The 22,320-nt window shown below is 42.1% G+C and overlaps 1 protein-coding gene across 2 annotated transcripts in view; it reads left to right on the top strand.

Moving 5' to 3' along the window:
• Positions 1 to 4,934: 4,934 nt before the first annotated feature.
• Positions 4,935 to 22,320, top strand: part of LOC136878774 (uncharacterized) — a 284,279-nt gene continuing 266,893 nt past the window's right edge. For both annotated transcript variants that reach the window (XM_067152241.2, XM_067152240.2), the window contains exon 1: positions 4,935 to 5,197. In XM_067152241.2, the coding sequence (XP_067008342.2) occupies positions 4,967 to 5,197 (231 nt within the window). In that variant the 5' untranslated portion in view covers positions 4,935 to 4,966. The remainder of the gene's footprint in view (positions 5,198 to 22,320) is intronic.

The raw sequence follows: 22,320 nt of genomic DNA, 5'->3' as shown, positions 1-22,320 counted from the left end.
AAATGAAGAAATGGTGTGGAATTACTAGACCAATAAACCTGAGTGCAGCTTTAAAGGTAGAAGAGATCATAATCTATACTAACGAGGAAAAATTTGTAGCCTATATTTGTTTGTAACGGATAGGCTCAAAAACTACTGAACCGATTTTAAAAATTACTTCACCTATAGAAAGCTACATTGTTAATGAGTAACATGGGCTGTAATTTATGTTCAAAACAATTCGAGGGGTGGAGGCACGGGGGGAGATGTAAAAATATTAGGCTAATATAGGCGAAATATCGAATTTGTCGTACAAGGACGAGACAAAGCTCAATTTAAGCCCCATGACGCAAAGAACAAAATTCGGTAAGCCCTACGGGCCCGAAAACCATGTTTTAAGGCCCTAAAACCAACCGTTATGGAGATATTGGCACCACACTACCCCTGCTCGAGGGATCGGATAAAGAAATGAAGTGCCGTAACCATGGCAACGTCAGCTCCAGGATTCTAGAGCAGTGAGATTATCTACAATATACCACAAAAACCTAACATGTTACAGACATGAAAATTGGTATTTGGAATCTCCTTTAAAAATGAAAGAATACAAAAAATTTGTTTTCACAAAATCCACTTAAGGAGTGAGGGCGGGAGGGGTGGGGTTGAAGTGAAAAAAGTGAGGACGAAGTTGAATTCTTTATATGAGGATACACACATCTCAGAAACTGAAGGTGTTACAGACGTTTAAATTGGCACATGGAATCTCTTTTAAAAATAAATGAACACATGTTTTTGGAAAATCCACTTAAGGAAGTGAAATAATAAAACGCGGGGGATTTTTAAATAATGAGTTTCTTCTTATTCTTCTACCGCTTTTCCCACACCTGTGGGGTCGCGGGTGCGAACTGTGTATCACATGTCGATTTGATCCTGTTTTACGGCTGGATGCCCTTCTTGACGCTAACCCCTTGTGTAGGGATGTAATTACTATTGCGCTTCCTGTTGTGGTTGGCAATGTGGTGTGTTGAGTGAATATGAAGAGGAGAGTGTTGGGACAACAAACACAAACAAACTGTCTCCGAGCGAGAAGAATTAATCACACGCGATTAAAATCCCCGACCCAGCCCGGAATCGAACCCGGAACCCTGTGAACCGAAGCCCTCAACGCTGACCATTCAGCCAAGGATTGGGGCATTTTTTAAATGAGTATATCTACAGTATATCTCATAAACTTAAAATGTTACAGACGTGAAAATTGGTATCTGTAATCCCCTTCAAAAATAAAGAAACACGCACTTTTTATTTTCGGAAAATCAACTTAAGCTGGAGATCGAAAATAAGTGAAGGAGTTGAATTTTCTTTATGAGGATACTTATATCTCAAAGACTAAGATGTTACAGACGTGAAAATCGGTATTTGGAATCTCCTTTAGAAATAAAGGAACCCTGTTTATTTCGACTTAAAAAGAGGACTGTTTCTCACATGTAGAGTCCCATGTCGCATGTTCCAGATTTAGCTCTGCCAGTAGCCTGGCAATCTTAGCCGCAAAAGGCAATGCTACAAACGTGGTTTACAAAGAGGTTCTGGGGAAAATGAAGTGCAATTTTTTGGTAAGTTTTTATACTTTCGGGATTTTCAGATAATATCTTAGTGCACTACCGAGGAGTAATTAATTTGTATCAAGTTACTAAATTCTCGTCAGCGAAGCCGTGGGTAACAGCTAGTATGAGGATAAAGTTGGAATTTAAGAGGACAAATTGCGGCAAATATTGATTTATAGGAAGACGAAGTAGGAAATGGAACAATTTATCATGCGAAATGTTCGATGGGTTTCCAGTATTTTTGAAGAAAAGACCAGGTAAATAACTGAAAGGGAATTTGCTATCTGGGCGGCATTCTTAAATACAGATCAATGACTATTGATTTGACTGTGTTTGTGCGTGCTAGTATCAACAACCACTTGATGTGGTTTTCATCGATGTATAGCGCATTTACTGAGAGAGGTTTGAGTGGATGGAACATTAATTTAAAACAAGCGGGAACTGAGCAGTGGTCATTTTACCAAAAAACGTCAAAGAAGAGGACTACGTATACCATCAGCGATGGACCCCAAGTATATGTTTTGAGAATAAAGAGCTTTACAAAATGAATTTATCGGTGGTGTATAACCCTCAGGAAGCGTTTTTATTACAGTTCTTAGTAAAAAATAAACCTTACTATAAGAAAAAAATATTATGGTATTATTCACGTAATCCTTAGGAAAGTAAACTGTTTATTCGCCTCAGTAATATTATTAAGATAACAATGTGATAAAACGTAATTCGTCGATATTGTGAAGGCGCGTGAATGGTTTAAATGTCACATTGCGAGGAAGAAGCGAGTTAACAGGGAGGCGACCGGGAAGTTCTTGGAAAAAACATCGCTCTGAACTGCGTATAGTTGTTGAAAAATTAAAAAAGTAAAAAAAAAAATGAGTGCATTGTACTAAATAAGTTCCTCGCAGGTATATTTTTCTTCTTCTTCTTGTTTACCCTCCAGGGTTGGTTTTTCCCTAGGAGTCAGCGAGGGATCCCACCTCTACCGACTCAACGGCAACCCCCCGTGGGTGGGAGCGGTAGAACAACACCCATGGTATCTCCTGCTGGTTGTAAGAGTCGACTAAAAGGGGCCCTAGGGGCTCTCAACTTGGGAGCATGGGTTGATGACCACGGGGCCCTTAGCTGAGTCCTGGCATTGCTTACACTTACTTGTGCCAGGCTCCTCACTTTCAACTATCCTATCCGACCTCCCTTGTTGTCTCGCCCCAGGGGCTCTGAACTTTGGAGCGTGGGTTGGCGACCACGGGGCCCTTAGCTGAGTCCTGGCATTGCTTCCACTTACTTGTGCCAGGCTCCTCCCTTTCATCTATCCTATCCGACTTCCCTTGGTCAACTCTTGTTCTTTTCCGACCCCGACGCTATTAGGTTTGCGAGGGCTAGGGAGTCTTTCATTTTCACGCCCTTCGTGGCCCTTGTCTTCCTTTGGCCGATATCTTCATTTTTCGAAGTGTCGGACCCCTTCCATTTTTTCTCGCTGGTTAGTGTTATATAGAGGATGCTTGCCCAGTTGTACTCCCTCTTAAAACAATAATCACCACCAATCCCTTGTTGTCTTCCGACCCCGATGCGAGGCCTAAAGAGTCTTTTCATTTTCCCACCCTTCGTGGCGTTTGTCTTTCATTGGCCGATGCCTTCATTTTTCGAAGTGTCGGGTCCCTTCCATGTTTTAATCTCTGATTAGCGTCCGGCTCCATGGCTAAATGGTTAGCGTGTTGGCCTTTGGTCACAGGGGTCCCGGGTTCGATTCCGGCAGGGTCCGGAATTTTAACCTTAAATGGTTAATTTCGCTGGCACTGGGGCTGGGTGTATGTGTTGTCTTCATCATCATTTCATCCTCATCACGGCGCGCAGGTCGCCTACGGGAGTCAAATCAAAAGATCTGCACCTGGCGAGCCGAACTTGTTCTCGGACACTCCCGGCACTAAAAGTCATTCGCCATTTCATTTCTCTGATTAGTTCTATATAGAGGATGGTTGCGTAGTTGTACTTCCTACACCACCACCACCCCCACCACCACCACCACCACCACCACCACCACCACCTCAACGGCAGTGTCCTGGAGCGTGAGACGTTGGGTCGAGATACAACTGGGGAGAGGACCAGTACCTCGTGGAAGCTGCCATGGCCTTAACTTAGGTACCATCCCGGCATCTGCCTGGAAGAGACGTGGGAAACGACGGAAAACCACTTCGAGGATGGCTGAGGTGGGAATCGAACCCCCTTCTACTGAGTTCACCTCCCGAGGCTTAGCATACCCCGTTGCAGTCCTCGTACCACTTTTCAAATTTCGAGCCAGAGCCGGGAATCGAACCCGGGCCTCCAGGGATGGCAACAGGGCGGTAAACAGATTAAAAATGTAAAAAAGGAAGACAGAAACAAAGAAGAAATATAAGATATGATATATCCCCCTTTTTAAGGCTTAAGGATGTAGGGATTTTTACCATTTGTTTTACGTCGCGCCGACACAGATAGATCTTATGGCGACGATGGGATAGGAAACGGCTAGTAGTGGAGAGCAAGTGGCCGTGGACCGATGACCTAAATGTTAGGCCCATTTAAACAACAAGCATCGAAGCGGCCTTAATTAATAATAATAATAATAATAATAATAATAATAATAATAATAATAATAATAATAATAATAATAATAATAATGCTATTTGCTTTACGTCCCACTAACTACTTTTACGGTCTTCGGAGACGTCGAGGTGCCGGAATTTAGTCTCGCACTAGTTCTTTTACGTGCCAGTAAATCTATCGACACGGGGCTGTCGTACTTGAGCACCTTCAAATACCACCGGACTGAGCCAGGATCGAACCTGCCAAGTTGGGGTTAGAAGGCCAGCGCCTTAACCGTCTGAGCCACGCAGCCCGGCCGGCCTTAATTAAGGTACAGCCCTAGCATTTGTCTGGTGTGAAAATGGTAAATCGCGGAAAACCATCTTCAGGGATGTCGACAGTGGGGTTCGAACCCACTATCTCCTCAAGGCAAGCTCACAGCTGCGCGACCCTAATTTCACGGCCAACTCGCTCGATGGCTGTAGGTTCCACCTTAAGCCCGTAAAAAGACGCAGCAACAACAACATCAATAACATTTGTTCAACCGCTGGCGCATGGCCTAACTCTGCCCATTCCGTAACTCCTTAACACAGAAATCCTTGGTCCGTGGCTGCCGACAGCCAATCAGCGAGTAACATACGAAACCCTGACAGAAGAGTTGGCTGAGAGTAAGGTGGAAGTGGGGATTTCTTCCTCCCGTGGCTCATTGTGATGCTAGCAGGAGCACGCCAGGTAGAAAGTACTAGCAGTATCAGAGTTCCTCGTGCGCGTGGCCCAGTCGCCGCGGTGTGGGATGGATTGTGTTCGAACATAGCGTGTGTCTTATTGTCACCATGGTGAGTCGTAACTATGAAGTGGAAAGTGGTTCGCCCACTGTCGCTGTATCGGATGGTGCCGCTCCGTCTTCAGCGGGACGTCTTGCTTTTTCGTCGAGTGGACAGTTGACACCGAGATCCAGTGCTCAGAGAATTGCTAGTGAAATTGTTCGTCACGGCAGGTTTCAGTACCTTGGAGACAGACCGCTAGAAGTGACAGACTCTCTTAAGGGTTATAGAGCGAACAGGGTGAGTAAAAATATACAATTACGATCATTATCATCTAGGGACCTAAATATACATTTTAATCTAATAATTAACTCTCGCACATGTTAATGTAAGCAATTTCATCCTACCGGGCGAGTTGGCCGTGCTGTTAAGGGCGCGCAGCTGTGAGCTCGCATCCGGGAGATAGTGGGTTCGAATCGCACTGTCGGCAGCCCTGAAGATGGTTTTTCCGTGGTTTCCCATTTTCACACCAGACAAATGCTGGGGCTGTACCTTAATTAAGGCCACGGCCGCTTCCTTCCGTTCCTAGGCCTTTCCTCTCCCATCGTCGTCATAAGACCTATCTGTGTCGGTGCGACTTAAAACAAATAGCAAAGTAGCAATTTCATACCCAGCTAGAAGCCCCGTGGTCACCATTAAACCTTGAACTGCTGCAGGTTTAACTGTCAAGTGCACAGTTATTTTAGCCTATAGAAAACGCATACGTCTTAATCCTAATATAGCCACAGTACACATCAAAAGAATGCCTTTCCTGGTGAATCCTGGTGTTCATGTCTTCTGGTATTTAGTCATTGTAGTAAGGATGTAAAGGAGAGGCGTATAAGTTTCTGGTAAGACCACAATTGGAGTATGGTTCCAGTATGGAAACCAGACCAGGACTGTTTGATATGAGAACTGCGAAAGATCCAAAGGATCTCTTCTAGCTGATTTCCGACAAAAGAGTAGCGTTACGAAAATTTTGCAAACTTTGGTCAGGGAAGACTTCGGAGTAAGGAGACGAGATGCTGGACTAAGAGGGATGTTTCGAACTGTCAGTGGAGAGATGGTGTGGAATGACAGTAGTAGAGCTTTTAGCATTCGGAAAGATCATGATATGAAGATAAAGTTGGAATTCAAGAGGACGAACTGGGGCAAATATTCATTTATAAGACGAGGAATAAATGAATGGATTAAATTGTGTAGGAACATGCAGGATACATTTCCGAGTTCTTTGAAAACGTTTAAGGAAAGGCTAGGCACACAATTATTTAATAATAATCATAATAATAATAATAATAATAATAATAATAATAATAATAATAATAATGTTATTGTGTTTTTGTCCCACTAACTACTTTTTACGGTTTTCGGAGACGCCGTGGTGCCGAAATTTTGTCCAGAAGTAGTTCTTTTACGTGACAGCAAGTCTACCGAAACAAGGCTGAGCACCTTCAATTACCACCGGACTGAGCCAGGATCAAACTTGCCAAGTTGGGGTCAGGAACTCAACCATCTGAGCCCCGCTGCCTGATAATATATTGGTATTAAATCAAAATACGGCGTCTTTCCAAAACTATTCTTTGCACAGATCAGTGTTTTAATGTCCAGCAACTATGGTACAGTACTTAATGGTGAGCCAGTGTATGGTAAATTGTACCTATCTAAGTATAATGGAAGAGATTTACTTTGCTCGCGGGACCTAATGTTTACAGTGCACCATATGTCCTGGTATAGACTAGGTCAATTTTTTTACTTTCATTGACCTGTTTGTCTCTCCTTATTAATCTAGAACGTTTGATGAATGATGTGAAAATGTTACTCATGGGGTCAGTTTGTGCGTGCATTTCGTTGGGCTTGGCAGATTGATATGCAATAACAACTTCTGGTTAGTTGTGGAAAGCAACGGGGAACTACCTCACTCCTCATTTCCCAAACAGGTCTCTTCCGTGACACCTACGTCATCTATGACAGCTGATGGTCGAGTTGTTTAGAATACAAACAGCTGATTATTATACATACATACATACATACATACATACATACATAGGCTACATACGCCAATAGAAAGCTGGCAAAGGTATAAGAAATATATAGTGATATGAAATTATGATAACATTATTGAATACAGTTATTAGAATTACAGAACGTAACTTTCTTTGTGCCCACAAAATAGAAATTTTCAGGATATAACTTATTTTCAAAACATGATTTTTGGAAGCTTTGAAGTATTGTTTAAATTATTCATGCAACGGTTGCCTGACTCCAAAGCTGAGTGGTCAGTGTCTACGCATTCGGTCCTCCGGGTTCCGGGTTCGATTCTTGACCAGATCAAGTGATTTTAATCTTAAAGTGTCAATTCCCTTGGCACAGAGACTGGGACTCGCAAATATTCTCCACCACGCAATTTCTTTCACATAGCAGACACCACCCACTCCAGACGAAGGTCTCCCTTACAAAGGCTGTAACTAGGCTACCAATAGCAACAACAAAAATTACATTATTATTATTATTATTATTATTATTATTATTATTATTATTATTATTATTATTATTATTTCCAATTAGATCTCCCAACAAAAATATGTATCTAACCTGGCACTTCTGCCACACCTTTCACTTGCCTGCATATCCACCGAATTATTGGATATTTCCAGAACTGCCGAGGCACCCTGTTCATCACCGCCGCTCTCACTGCTTTCGTCTGTTTCCACACAGTAGTCTCACTGTCATTGTCACATAAATACAGTACATGTTGCTTCTCGGACCTCAGAATGATGTATACACTCTATTTCTCTAGTCATATAACCACCTGACAGTCGTCATTTGGTTCTGAAAGGTTTTCAGATCGAAGGAGATATCACTCCGGAGCCAATACAATTTAAAATCGATGCCATTTGATGACCGACTGCGTACCTAAATTTGAATTTTGAGACAGTTTCTCTGAAAAACGGTCGAGACGAAATACTAAGTTTCCCAGGAAGACAGTTAGCTGTTCTAGAGCAAACACATAAATGAACATCTCTAACTGTCGCTCTGTTAACCTGATGGAAAGAAAGACACTTTGAAATCAGAATTTTCTGATGGAACGTAATGTCCTTGAGGGTCGCATTTCACGTATTCCATGTACCTAACTGCGCTAGTTACCAGTGAAGTGAAATACAAGATTTTGTGGTTAGCAGATAATACGAATCAAATGTACGGTTTTAGTAAAAAACACTAATCTAGTACCGTGCGGTATTGGCTGAAGAGTTGAGCTCTTAACATTCCCAATGAAGCGTGGCGATTCTTGTATTACGTTTGTCGGCGAGCCAAACTGCTTCTAGAACTCCGTGAAGAAAGTTGGTAAACAGTACCACGTGTTTCTCGCATCAGTGCGATTACTTGTCTCTCCTATAGATGGTACGTACTTTTATAGGAGGTGACTGTCAGAGTGTGAATGTTCTATTTCTTGGCGTTTACATTTTCCACTAGAACTTTATGATTCTCAAACCTGATGACCGATTTTATTATACAGCTTTTCTCTTTGCTGTTCTCAGGAACAATAAAAAAAACATGGCACTATAGCCCTTGAAGGGCCTTGGCCAACCAAGCGACCGCTGCTCAGCCCGAAGGCCTGCAGATTACGAGGTGTCGTGTGGTCCGCACGACGGATCCTCTCGGCCATTATTCTTGGCTTTCTAGACCAGGCCGCTATTTCACCGTCAGATAGCTCCTCAATTCTAATCACGTAGGCTGAGTGGACCTCGAACCAGCCCTCAGGTCCAGGTAAAAATCCCTGGCCTGGCCAGGAATCGAACCCGGGTCCTCCGGGTAAGAGGCAGGCACGCTACCCCTACGGCACGGGGCCGGCTCAAGAACAATCATCATAGCTTAATAATAATAATAATAATAACGTGCCTTCTACTACTACCAGTCCGTCAACCTCAGTTTTTCTGTTCTTAAGATAGTGGGTTCGATCTTGGCCGAGGATGAGTGGCATTCGGAGGTGCTTAAAGGGACAAGTCCGTGTTATTGCTTTCCGACAACCTAGCATCTATTGAAATAATGAACTTCAAACTAATGGCTTTGCATATCATTATTATTGATATAACAATATCAAGTTAATGGACAATGGAGAATAACATCAAATAAAATAGATTATAAGGAAATTGAATCGGTAGAGCACGATTATGAAAAACTGTATATCATTCTTTCGACATCTTATCAGAACTCCTGACACCAGAATTAGCAGAATAATTATTTAAAAACTGTGCATTAGCAAGACCAGTATTAAATGGGTTACGGAAATTAAGAATGATATTAAACCCCTACAGACCCAGTATCCATTACAATGGACATGACATATTTCCACTTATGACAGAAATGAAAAAGCTTCCGCGGTGTTTTTGACTGTTTTTCCATCTCAGTTGACATGTATACTCAATAATAATAATCGTATGGCCTCAGCTACCATGTGCAGACATTTCAATTTGACGCCATCTGGCTGTCTGCTCGTCAATTTCGACGTTCCGTTTTACTCTAGGCCCCCACTAGATGGCAGGCTGAGTAAACCGAAACTCTCTTGGGCGACTGTGCCTGAGATTTAATCAATTTTGTCGGGTAAACACCAAATGTGTCACCAGAGATCTTTTACATGCCGACATCGTACGACATGGAGTGTCGAATGGACTTTTCTCCGCCCTTCAAAAATCCGACTACCTCTGCCGGGTTTGAACCCGCTATCTTGGGATCCGGAGGCCGACACTCTACCGCTGATCCACAGAGGCAGCTATGTATCCTCAATACACATTCACTGCTGCAGCCAATGTTGGCAGTTGGAATTTAAGGTGGAAATTACAACCAAATAATGTTGAGTGCCTATAAAAAAAAAAAAATCAAGGTCTGAAAGGGTAAGAATTACAAATGACAATAGATGATCTTAAAAACAAAACAGACAAAAATAAGATACTGCAAGACACACACACCAGGCTATAGAGCAAGATCAATAAAAGGTCTAATGACTAGGTGTTTTTAGTTGAAAAAGGATGGCAATATCTCTCAGAATGAAGAAATATTGAGCCGATGGGAAATTTAAAAAATCCTTTGTATAATTGACTAAAGTGGTCCAATGTAGGCCATCAAATGTTAAATAAAATCGTATTATTATTATTATTATTATTATTATTATTATTATTATTATTATTATTATTATTATTATTATTTGTTGGTGCTATTGAAAATCGGCTGCCTAGAGATAGTGGTGAAGGCGTGCTATGTTCACTCGGAAGGACGTGGGTTCGATTCCCCTACAGGAAGTCGACAAATTTGGAAACGAGGTTTCGACTTCCGGAGGCATAGCCTACGTGGGCTAAAGATTCAGGCAACTTACACCAATTATGAGAACCGTTAACTCGTGGGGTCACAGGGGAATGGGCATAGGGGTATCAACTCTCTCCCAGTTAGTTCCGAAGTTGCGGATAGGGGAATTCTTTATCATCCACTCCTGTAAGGCCTTCATGATCTGTACCGAAATAACTTTGCTTGTGCTTTGTTTTGCATCGTACCAACAAATACAGGGTAGGAAAGGCCTTGATTATTTTACAGTCCCAGCATTTGTCTGATGTGAAAAGGAAAAAAAAACACAGGTTCGGGTCCACCATCTCCCGAATAAAAACTCACAGCGTAGTCAATTCGCTCGGTACTTTGCTTGGTATTACAGAAGAATGCTGGAGGTGATTGGGTAGATCGGACCACAAATGAAGGGATACTAAATCAAAGTGCTAAGAGAGAGGAACGAACTTTTTGATAAAATTTGTCCAGAAGAAAAGATGGACTGATATCGGGCTGCTTGGCTGAATGTCTGGGTAATGTCCCGTCCTGGCGTCGCTACACCACCAACCACTACAGCAGCATGTAATAGACCGAGCTCGATAGCTGCAGTCGCTTAAGTGCGGCCAGTATCCAGTATTCGGGAGATAGTGTGTTCGAACCCCACTGTCGGCAGCCCTGAAGATGGTTTTCCCTGGTTTCCCATTTTCACACCAGGCAAATGATGGGGCTATACCTTAATTGCGGCCACGGCCGCTTCCTTCCCACTCCTAGCCCTTACCTGTCCCATCGTCGCCATAAGACTATCTGTGTCGGTGCGACGTAAAGAAAAACAAAACACGTAATAGAGTTGTATCCGATAGGACATCCGGTCGTAAAACGTGATCAGAACCACATGTACTACATAGATCGCACCCACGATCCCCTTGGATGTTATAAAAGTCGAAGAGGAAGAAGAATAAGACAACAAGGATTAATGGAGCACATCTCAAGATCCTCAGGTAGCCAGACTGGGTAGCCTGGACGATAGAACGCTGGTCTTCTCAGATCTCTTGGCTGAGGAGGTATTTGAAGGTGTCTAGACACATCAGCCTCGTGCCGTTAGATTTACCAGTACGTAAAAGAACTCCTGAGGGATAAAACACTGGCAACTCGGCGTTGAAGTACTGTTAAAGTAGTTGGCGAGACGTGAAACCATGTTTGTAGACGTTTACTGCCATTATAGACCACAACAAGCAACATTTACACATTTTAGAAGCTTTCTTTGCAGCCCAGTATCGTATTCTCTCTCTGGCCGCACCTCTCCTTTCTGCTGTCCACCCGCTATTCTGCTGTTCGTCTTCACGAAACCCCTTGGAGTTATTGATCTGTTGTCGCTACTTGATTCTGTTAGCAATGTCTTCATGATTTAGAATTTTTTTTTTCAGATCATTCCCGACCTCCCTGAACCACTTATCGCATGTGTTAGGTATATTATCGAGTATGGTAAAAGAAATTCTTAGTCAACCGCTTGTCTTCCATTCCAAATAGGTGGCCATAGAATTTCAGTCGTCGCTTCTTGATGGATTCCATCCGTCGTTCGGTTTTCTGATAAAGTTCCTCTCGTCCCCGCAACCTGTATTGTACAGCGATGATCTTTGGGCCCATTATCTTTCGAAGGATATTCCTCCCAAACTTCTCAGCTTCTCTCAGACCAGCCTTTCCAGCAATTCGGAGGCATTCACTTTGATAGACTTTTTTTTTTTTTACAACTTGCTTTACGTCGCACCGACATCATTCGGATTTAATCACCGTGTTTTAATGTCTGAGTTTAGCTTGCATTGAAATTGCCTTTTCCTTGTACAGGGGGTCTGTTCTGCGAAACGCTGCGACCATCCTATCTCGCCTACTGTTGTTAGCTTCTCTTTCATTAGATCCCATCTGGCCTTCAAGGCACACAAACGTCCACCAACTACATACACTCACTAAAATTCCCTACCTTCTTGACTACGTCTCCACAAATCTCCAAAACTACTACTCAAAAGTCCAAACACACACCATCCCACTCATTAATTCCTTGGGTCGGTACGACATTGACGCCACGGCAACTAACAAACGTAGGCCCAAACACATTCTTTTTATAAAAGAACAGCTCCAAAACCCCCTTTAACGACATACTACACTAATGAACATCTACTATGTTTTTCCTCTGCTCCCACAAATTAGGCCCGGAAGCAATTTGCTCACTTAAAACAACCTAAATTATCTAAATTCCAAATTTAATATTCGATCAGATTACACTAATTAAATCAAATACTAAATTCAACAAACATACTATGGAACTTTACCCTACATAAAACGATTTAGGCAATTTTGGCTAACCTAATCGCTAATGCTGTGTCACCATTCTCAACGGTATACCCGAATGTACGCACGATACCTCTTCATTTCAAACACGAACCACCCATAGCGCGGACGGTAATGCAGTCGACTATGGAAATTCGCCCACTTCTAACTTCGCTAGAGGAGCGCTTAGACACACCGTGAACGAACATGAACCCCCTCCCCCCAGCTAGTTCCCTCCTCCGGGAAACGCTGGAATGGGGGGTAAACAATGCAACAGAGAGTCGAGATCCCATCTGCACAATCTCACCGAGATATTTTAAAGCTGTTAACTCTTTCTATCTTACCATACCTTGTCTTTAGTTGTTGGGGAGCTGTGGAGATATTGGTCAAGTAATTGGGGGTTTTTTTTTCAAAGGAGATCCTAAGTCCACCCTTTTCAGATTATTATTATCATTATTATTATTATTATTATTATTATTATTATTATTATTTAATAATTGCAATAATACACTAGACTTGGGAGCAATATTTTCGTAGAGTAGAAAAAATTACCATAGGAAAGAATGATACTGAGAGCTGTATCAAAAGAGTCTGTGGACAGATAACCCAAACAGCAGTACCCTAATTCCACCTTTAGTATTCAGTTCTACTTCCTCGTAAAACAATATTCACCGAGCTCGATAGCTGCAGTCGCTTAAGTGCGGCCAGTATCCAGTATTCGGGAGATAGTAGGTTCGAACCCCACTGTCGGCAGCCCTGAAGATGGTGGTTTCCCATTTTCACACCAGGCAAATGCTGGGGCTGTACCTTAATTAAGGCCACGCCCGCTTCCTTCCCAGTCCTAGCCCTCTCCTATCCCATCGTCGCCGTAAGACCTATCTGTGTCGGTGTGACGTAAAGTCAATAGCAATATATATATATATATATATATATATATATATATATATATAATCACCACCACCATCTTTAATATTGCTGTAGTTAAGTATAAAACAAAGGTTATATCTCCAAACTTTACCATAAGTTAAAGACGTTATGTATGAAAAGCAGTCGGCTGACATTCGAATGCAACTTCTTCCGGATCAATGCGTACTTGATATACTGACCTAAGCTACCTCCATCGGTTAAGGTTTAGGAGGAGAAATGATTATGTCAGTAACGTGAAACTTTCCCTGGAAAAATGTATACGAATTGTATTTATATGGCCTACCCTCAACTGTAGAGAGCGAAAGTGCAATACCTCCACGATATCTGTTCGTGCCAAACGTCTGCCTTCACACGGAAGCTATTTGAGATGGATTCCTTTGATAGAAAGAAATATTTGGAAGGCAAATTCTGTTGGCAAGTATTCTGATACTCTCACTTTCTCTGGCCTTTCTACTGATGGTCAAGACAGTGCCGTTCAAGGTAGCCTTTTGTGTTGCTGTCCTACCACCTCGCGGTGGAATTAGATTGTCATCTGCATCGTTTGAATGGGAAGTTCCGGGATTGAATTCCTCCTTTAGCCTATAATGTGAAGCGGTAGGAGAGGGGGGGGGGGTCGTATAGTTTTTATTGCCAAACATCGTTTTTAAATCCCCCACTCCCAGGCCCCCTGAATCGGTGGTTGAGTGTGGGCCTTCAGATCCCAAGATCCTAGGTGGTTCTAAACCGACATCGGTTTTCGGGTTTTTGAAGTGCCTTTTAAGTTAGAGATTCGGCATTTATCAGACGAAATTAATTGAAAACTCGACAATGAGTTACCTGAATCACACCAAAACCCATGGCGCAACAGCCCTGAAGGACCTTGGCCTGCCAAGCGACCGCTGCTCAGCCAGAAGGCGTACACTTGGCTTTATAGACCGGGGCCGCTATCTCACCGTCAGATAGCTCCTCAATTGCAATCACGTAGGCTGAGTGGACCTCGAACCAGCCCTCAGATGCAGAGAAGAATACCTGACCTGGCCGGGAATTGAACCCGGGGCCTCCAGATAAGAGGAGGCAAGCTACCCCCTACACCGCAGGGCCGGCGAGTTACCTAAAAGAGCTTCAGTTTCTCCGCCATGGGTAGAGTAAAATAGAACTGCATGTCGTAAGAGTGGAATAAAAAGGCCCCAAGGTCTCTTAACTTGGCGACGACGAGGCCCATAGCTGAGTCCTGGCATTGCTTCTTACATGTGTCATCTTTTCTATCCCACCTTCTTTGGTCAACACTTGTTCTTTTCCGACCCCGACGGTGTTACATTCTCGAGGTCCAGGGAGTCTTTCATTGTCACGTCCTTCATGGCCCTTATCTTTCTTTTTACGCACCTTCATTTTTCGAGTTGTTGGACTTCTTCCATTTTACTTCTGATTAGTGTTAAGAGAGGGGTGGCCCGGTTGTATTTTCTCTTAAAATATTGATTACCAACACCACTGCCAGTGAAACAGAACGTCGAAATTGACACAGAGACAGCTTAAATGTCGCCAAATCAAAATGCTTTCATGCGGTAGGTGAGGAATATATACGGTATTATTTATTTATTTATTTATTTATTTTATTTATTTATTTATTTATTTATTTATTTATTTATTTATTTATTTATTTATTTATTTATTTATTTATTTATTTATTGTTCTCGGAAATATGTCCGTGTGAACTATAAATAAATTTAATTATCTCACGTGAAGAATTGATTAAACTGAAAATAAATCTTATCATTCTGTGTATTTTGACGTGTTGCTTTGGTATTGCAACGGGACTGTACCGGTGGTATTTCAAAGTGACTGACATATTTATCTTCTATGTGAATGCGCAGATGTGAAATTTAGAAAAAGCAGCATATTTTAAATGAGCAGCGTTCTCCGAGGACCAGTGCCTCATCTGGTTTGTTGGTGTTTAAGGCGTATTTAGAGGCCGTGTAGTGAGTTTTAAGGAAGTGAGATTATCATGGATTTGGTCTTGGTATTAGCAAATATTTAATGGCAATGTTCAGATGGTCTTTAATTTCACTAAGTTTTAACTTAGGGTTAATAAAATCACCTGCTTCATCCTGGTCATATTCATCCGTTTCTGACTTTTCTGCAGCTATCACACCTTCAACGACCTCCTCATCTCTATACTGTAATTGCATTTATGTATTATTATTATTATTATTATTATTATTATTCAACGGCTGTCCGCATTAAGCGAAGTCCGGACTAATGGGGGCCGGATTAATGAGGTTCTACTTTACTGTCATCTGTTCGAATCTTGGCTTCCCTCTACTGTGATAACGCAACCCCACCACCACTCCGAAAATACAAATACCTCTAAATGCATAGAGATATAGCGCACATCAGTCTCTCGATTACAGAGTTGGATAGCTGCAGTCGGTTCCGTGTGGCCAGTATCCAGTATTCGGGAGATAGTGGTTTCGAACCCTACTGTCGGCAGCCCTGAGGATGGTTTTCCGTGGTTTCCTATTTTCACACCAGGCAAATGTACCTTAATTAAGGCCATGGCCGCTTCCTTCGCATTCCTAGCCCTTTCCTGTCCCATCGTCGCCATAAGACATATCTGTTGATTGATGACCCAAATAAGAACTTCAGTATACGTCGATAGATCACGAATTTATTAATAATAATACTATTAATAATAATTTTTACGTTCCACTAACTAATTTTACGGTTTTTTGAGAAGCCCAGGTGCCAGAATCTTGCCCCACAGGAGTTCCTTTACATGCCTGTAAGTCTAGTGGCACGTGGCTGACGTATTTGAGCACCTTCAAATACCACCGGACTAAGCCGGGATAGAACCTGCCAAGCTGGGATCAGAAGGCCAGCGCTCTACCGCCGGAGCTATTCAGCAAACATGCCTTTATGCCGTCCTATGAATGAATGAATGAATGAATGAATAAATAAATAAATAAATAAATAAATAAATAAATAAATGTCCGGCTCTGCGGTGTAGTGTGATTAGCTGTCACTTCCGGAAGCGCGGGTTCGATTCCTGGCTCTGCCACGAAATTTGAAAAGTGTTACGAGGACTGAGTAGAGGGGGTTTCGATTCCCACCTCAGCCATCCTCGAAGTGGTTTTCCCCCTTCTCCTCCAGTTAAATGCTGGGGTGGTACCTATCTTAAGGCCACGGCTGCTTCCTTCCCTCTTCACTGTCTTCTCCTTCCGATCTTCCCACCTCCCACAAGGCTCCTGTTCAGCATTGCTGGTGAGGACGTCTGGGCGAGGTACTGGTCGTCCTCGCCAGTTGTATCCCCCTACCCAAAGTCTCACGCTCTAGCACACTGCCCTTGAGGTGGTATAGGTGGGATCCCTTGCTGAGTCAGAGGGAAAAGTCAACCCTGGAGGGTAAATGAATTAAGAAAGTAAGTAAGAAAGAACGAAAGAAAGAAAGAATGTATAAATAAATAAATAAATAAATAAATAAATAAATAAATAAATAGGAGAAAAGTAAACTGTCTTGATTCAAGAAGTCAAGAAAGATTTGGAACAAAATAATATAGGAGAAGAAGAAATAAAAGAGAGGTATTTTTAGAAATAAAGTGGTAAATATGAGAGGATTCCAAGGCAAAAGGGAAGAGAAAACCGGTAGGCTACAAAGTGATCTGAAAGAGAAAGAGGAAACACAGTGAAAGGATTAAGGAGTATAGGAAAGAAAGAAAGAAAGAAAGAAAGAAAGAAAGAAAGAAAGAAAGAAAGAAAGAAAGAAAGAGGAAGCATCCAATGTTGAGGAATTGAAATTGGCAGGTCCTAATGGGAGGAGAGAAATAAATAAATATTTTAAATAATTAATTAATAAGACAATAATACCGAGTGTAAATCTACAAAATAGCCTCTATAGACTGCCATGACGTCACATGATAGTTTCACAGAGAAAATAACGAATAACTAATACGCCAATACGTTTGAAGTAAATGGCGTAACAGCAACAGGAACAACATATTTGGTGTGTTTTGTTCAGTAAACACAGCCTTAAGCAGGCATTCCTTTCATCCACTGTTGGAAGTTGATTTTGTAACAGACGATTAATTTCCCGTTTCCTTTTCACGTACTAAAATAAAATCTCCAAGAGTATGTAAGATTCATAAATATGGAAATGAGGTAATAAGGAAGAAAGACTTCCGTGTGTCGAGCAGTGGAGCACAGCTCGTGGGGTACTTTTGCGACGTGTTCAGTAAATAAATGAAGTGGCCTCGTTCCGTTCTATTCGGTGAAAGTTATGGATTATATTATCTATGCACTCGATTAATTTCTCCCTTTGGAGCCGTATTAAAGAAATCCTAAACACACATGCGTCTTGTTGTAGCTCGGCCGAGCGGCAAGACAAGAATCTCGATCAGCGATACGAGATGTCACGTATCGCTAATTATTGTTATGATCTGGAAGGTTGGTATTAGATAGCCATCAGGAGCTTTGAACGTAGTCTTTATAGGAACGAATAATGGCATCTTTTTGTTGCCTTACAATGAAATAAAGATGTAGTATTCCTCTGGAGCTAGAGGCGGATTAAGTTGAAGGAAAGTGGCAAGAACACGCCACCACATCATAACCTGCGCCAGACAGATTAATATGTGCGGCAAAGAAATGTGCAGACTATAGTAGAACTCTTCTGACTGCTTCGAAAATCTCGCCACCCCAGACACATTAATATGTGCGGCAAAGAAATGTGCAGACTATAGTAAAACTCTTCTGACTGCTTCAAAAATCTCGCCACCCCAGACACATTAATATGTGCGGCAAAGAAATGTGCAGACTAAAGTAGAACTCTTCTGACTGCTTTGAAAATCTCGCCACCCCAGACAGATTAATGTGCGTGGCAAAGAAATGTGCAGACTATAGTAGAACTCTTCTGACTGCTTCGAAAATCTCGCCACCCCAGACACATTAATATGTGCGGCAAAGAAATGTGCAGACTATAGTAGAACTCTACTGACTGCTTCGAAAATCTCGCCACCCCAGACAGATTAATATGTGCGGCAAAGAAATGTGCAGACTATAGTAGAACTCTTCTGACTGCTTCGAAAATCTCGCCACCCCAGACACATTAATATGCGTGGCAAAGAAATGTGCAGACTATAGTAGAACTCTTCTGACTGCTTCGAAAATCTCGCCATATTTCCCTATGACTAGAGCCCTACACGGATTTCCGCGAAGTTAGTGTCCTGGCGGATGAAAACTTTATGGCAGTGCGGATAATTTTGCTGTTAATTTCTAAATATTGAAGTTTTTTGATTTGTCCACAGGTGTAGAGGACTGTCGGGAGGTATCGGACAGTTTAACTTTCTTGTCTTCATTATTTTATGGAATGGGAAAAAAAGCCATGTAATGCACTTTATAAGTATCTACATTCTTATATTAACTTACTCACTAGAATATATTTAATCACAATTAAAAACACAGGCAATATTAACAAATTATGAGGTCATTACACTCTCGTATGTTTGAAAAATGAAAGGTGGTATCGAACAGTCTTTTTTCTTTTTAACAAGAACAGATTTTTCACATTGAAGATACAAACAAATGAACGTTTAGCCATTCTGCAAATATCACACTCATTAGCGTTGAAAATTCTTGATGGACTAAACAAATATTTTGTTATAAGGTCATTTAATGTATCAAAACATTTGTCCACTTGCTCCTTGTTGAAGCCTACTGCTCACTGCAAAGCTGGTAGACTGAGCCGTCCTCAAACGGAATAAAGATCCTTTCCTGCCATCATTTTAGTTTTATTAAACCTATGTTCAACACTCAATTCCTCAGCAAACTGGTATACAAATTTTAAACATTCTGTCTTATTGAGTGTCATGAACTGGCTGTCCAGGGTCTTGATATGCATGCACTGGTAATTATCTTCTTCACTTTTTTTGCTTTACGTCACACCGACACATATGTCTTATGGCGACGATGGGATAGGAAAGACCTAGGAATTGGAAGGAAGCGGTCGTGGCCTTAATTAAGGTACAGCCCCGGCATTTGCCTGGTGTGAAAAATGGGAAACCACGGAAAACCTTCTTCAGGGCTGCTGACAGTGGGGCTCGAACCCACTATCTCCCGATTACTGGATACCGGCCGCACTTAAGTGACTGCAGCTATCGAGCTCGGTCTTCTTCATATGAAAATGTTCTCTTGATAAGTCACACTGTACACCGCACACACTTATGTTGGAATCACTTTACCAGCTCCAAGAGCTTTAATTCTATCACCTGACGTGGTTTTTGGAATAGAATAACGTTCGCTGGCCTCTCTAATACTCATTTTATTGTCCCCGACACTATTCACGGCTAATATCATATTGCCTTCTTACCATTGTCCTCGTATCTTCCACATGTTTACCTAAAACGAAGGATAATACTATCAGTAACCCGGATGGAACTGCAGCGTATGATGTCCGATACAACACGCCAGTTTCGTGTCCGATACCGTCCGAATGACTCCCGTAAGAAACAACAGGAACTGAACGAGAAAGTTCGAAAAGAAACTGATTCTAAACCCACGATATATTAGAGTAAAGAATACTGTTTCTGCTAATGTACTCAAAATTCAATACAACTTATTGTTCCTGCTACATCTTGTTAAAAATAAATCCGTGCTGGCCTAAAATCACACAAAGGGCAAAAATACACCACCACTCATAAACGACCCTGCCTCTCGGCTGAAGAGGATGTACACACCCTTCAAACATGCAGGTGGACCTGTGAGTAACTAAACAGGTTCTGCCACATGCTGTTAACAAAGGCATCTGTGATTGTCCAACAATAGCCGCCGTCCGATACCTCCCGATCCTCCCCTATTCTTATTTTTCTTTGTGATAAGGCGACCCTTGACATTGCTATGGGAGAATGGTGATATATACAGAGTCTTTAATTCATATAACCGTATAATAAATCTGAAAGCCTAATCGACTCCTGCAAGTAATTAGTGGAAGAAAGGAACAAAAACAATATGTCGGTAGTTGTCGCAAGAGGAAACCCTCGTAAATCTGTGATTGTAGACGGTCTGATGACACGTATCAGACCTGTGGTATTATAGTATAACAGATCTATCCGTTTGAATACCTTTGGTGTAATATAGTTAAATAGTTGCATTATCCGTGGGTCACGTAGCTTTCAGATTGCATTCGGAAGTTTGTGGACTCGAACTTCAATGTCGGCAGCCCTAATGGTTTTACGTGGATTCCCAATTTCACACCAGGCCAAGGACGCTTCCTTCATACGCCCAGCCCTTTCCTATCCCATCGCCGCTTTAAGACATATTTGTGTCGCTGCGACGTAAAGCAAATTGTAACTTATAAAAATCTTTACACAATAATTTAATTTGACACAAACAACTCATCGAAGGTTTACGGCGACGTAAAGGTTAAACCAATTAAAACTATTTTAGAACAAGTAAAAGAAAAAAAGCCGGGCCAGTTGGCCGTGCGGTTAGGGCCGCGCAGCTGTGAGCTTGCATCCGGAAGATAGTGGGTTCGAGCCCCACTGTCGGCAGCCCTGAAAATGGGTTTCCGTGGTTTCCCATTTTCCATTTTCACACCATACCTTCAGTAAAGCTACGGCTGCTTCCTTACCACTCCTAGCCCTTTCCTATCCCCTCGTCGCCGTAAGAACTATCTGTGTCGGTGCGACGTTAAGACAATTGTAGAAAAAACAGCAGATTTGAAACAACACAATTAAAAATGTGTCCGATCGATTAGGATTACAAGAAGCGGTAGTACATGCAACGTAAATTTAGAGTTCGTGTTCCTGCCATTGTGGTGTGGGTGTCACAATACTATTGTATAAACAAATTTAATGGTCAGTGGGTGACGAAAACTAGCCAACACTTGTCATCTAAGAAGCACGGGTGCACATGAGACATTTATGTATTTAAAAGTTGTAAAAGCGGGCAGGAATACAAATACAAGACTTTATAATTAGTCCATACCTACATAACGTTATTTATGCTACAGCTTGCACTAAGATTGGTTTAGTTCATTTGTTTACGTATCCAAAAACCATAAAAATTATTCTAACGCTTCTGCCCATTTTGGCGCCCTCCTTAACTCTTCACCCGGGGCAGCTTGCCCCCCCCCCCCCTTGCCACGCCTTAAATTCGTCACTGGAGTACACAATGTGTTCGAGAATGATTCGTGATGAGTTTGAAACATTGGTGGATGCGAACATTGAAAATCCACAGCCTGTTCCCAGTCATTCGACCGGGCCAGGAATGGAATGAATGAATGAATGAATGAATGAATGAATGAATGAATGAATGAATGAATGAATGAATGAAGGTCTCATCCAGCGGCGAGGATGGAAATTGTGCCGGCTGTCGAAGTCTGTCGCACTCCTCTGGGGTAATGATTAATGACTGACAGATGAGATGAAATGAAATGAAATTATATTGGAGAGTGTTGCTGGAATGAAATATGACAGGGAAAACCGGAGTACCCGGAGATAAAACTGCCCCGCCTCCGCTTTGTCCAGCACAAATCTCACATGGAGTGACCGGGGTTTGAACCACGCAACCCAGCGGTGAGAGGCCGGCGCGCTGCCGCCTGAGCCGCGGAGGCTCTTGATGGATGCGATAACATCTAAACATCAGCTACATAACAGTTATTAGAGACAATTCCAACGAGGGTTAAGTAAGAGGTGACGATACATCCTTTGTCCCTCTTAAAAATCGTATCCCTTACGTTGAACCACGGAACAGCTTTGATCTGCGTATTTTAAGTACCTCCTGATGATATGCTTTTGTTTATTTCAATTCAGCAATACCGAAACCTCCTTACCATTTGGCGAATCAAATCTTTCTCTACCA

The sequence above is a fragment of the Anabrus simplex genome, chromosome 8 (assembly GCF_040414725.1).
Source record: "Anabrus simplex isolate iqAnaSimp1 chromosome 8, ASM4041472v1, whole genome shotgun sequence".
In the NCBI taxonomy this organism is placed as follows: domain Eukaryota; kingdom Metazoa; phylum Arthropoda; class Insecta; order Orthoptera; family Tettigoniidae; genus Anabrus; species Anabrus simplex.
This window is presented reverse-complemented; position numbering and strand designations above follow the sequence as displayed.